This window comes from Phalaenopsis equestris, unplaced genomic scaffold (genome assembly GCF_001263595.1).
Source record: "Phalaenopsis equestris unplaced genomic scaffold, ASM126359v1 Scaffold234374, whole genome shotgun sequence".
Taxonomy (NCBI): domain Eukaryota; kingdom Viridiplantae; phylum Streptophyta; class Magnoliopsida; order Asparagales; family Orchidaceae; genus Phalaenopsis; species Phalaenopsis equestris.
The window spans coordinates 84,104-85,449 of NW_018252292.1; the positions used below are offsets into that span (position 1 = coordinate 84,104).

The 1,346-nt window shown below is 35.2% G+C and overlaps 1 protein-coding gene across 1 annotated transcript in view; it reads right to left on the reverse strand.

Moving 5' to 3' along the window:
* LOC110038934 (zinc finger BED domain-containing protein RICESLEEPER 3-like) overlaps positions 1 to 1,346 on the reverse strand; it is a gene marked incomplete at its 3' end in the record, with an annotated part of 63,485 nt that overhangs the window by 60,432 nt on the left and 1,707 nt on the right. Inside the window, exon 2 of the mRNA XM_020743860.1 lies at positions 846 to 1,340. Coding sequence (XP_020599519.1) covers positions 846 to 1,340 — 495 coding nt within the window. The remainder of the gene's footprint in view (positions 1 to 845; positions 1,341 to 1,346) is intronic.

The window sequence follows — 1,346 nt, forward strand, 5'->3', positions numbered from 1 at the left end:
TCACCACTGTAATGATGCCAAGAAAGCATAAATTAAGAGACCAAATAGCTTCCTAGTTGCTAAACAGAATCCATACTAATGTAGAATCTTTGTAACCATCACAGCCTTCACTCCCTATTAGCAGAAACCTGGTTTTTATACCTCTTGTAATGGGTTAAGCTTACAAAACCCCAAAGGCAGCAGCTTTATTAATGCAACTACATACTTGCACATTGTATCGACCAAAGTAAAAGACTAAGCTTGGCCCCCACAAACTAAAGATGAGATTAATGGCAACCATCTCAGCAGGAAGTATATTCAAAGCCTTAGCACACAAGTGAGTGAATGTATAAAGAATCTATATTTATATGCATAAAGCCTTAGCACACAAGTGAGCACACAAGTGAGTGAATATGGATTAATGTCAGTATCCCATCTATATTTACATGTCAGCTGAAAGCCTCAGCAACTAATAGATAAATAGCATGTATAAAGAATCTAATTAATAAATATTCAAAGCACACAAGTGAGTGAATGTAAGAGTATATTTCCATCTCAGCAGGAATAATGCCCAAATTCCAACAGGTCAAACAAATCCGGCCAATATTAGACCAACAAATCATCTAATGTAATCACTAAAAATCATATTTGAAAAAAAAAAAAATAAATATTTTTGCTCATCAAGGATGTCTGGCAACAAGCTTCATAAAACTGAAACGAAGGCTAAATTGGCTTCATATTTTTGGAAATTGAATATTTAGTTTTTCCTCATCAAGTATGTCTTGCTGAAAAAAAGAAAAAAGCAAATTAGTATCTACTATTGCGAATAAATAAAGTAGTGAAATACACTATAATCATTTGATTACAGTTATTGTCTTTGCATTTTGTTGAGTAGAGCGAATCCAACTGGAAGCACAAATCAATGCATTAACAGTTTTAGTAGATAAACTACTTCTGTAATCATCCAAGACCCTACCGCCTGCACTAAAAGCTGATTCTGAGGCAACCGTTGTTATAGGTATTGATAGAATATCACGAGCCATAATTGAAAGTTGGGGGTACTTCAATGTATTCATCTTCCACCAATCGAGCACATCAAAATTTTCATTAGAACCCACGAATAATCCCTCTTCAAGGTATACTTGTAAATCGGGTTTCGATGGTTCTACAGAACCGGAAGCTACAACAAAATCTTGAAACCCAAACATTGCGTCAAAATGACTTGAGGAACTGGCATGATCAATTGTAGATGAAAATCCCTCATTAGAAACATTGCACTCAACAACATAATCTGCATATATTTCCCACAAGGCATCTTGAGCTGTTTTTAGATTTTGCTCAACCTCGTCATGTGCGTATATCTTCGG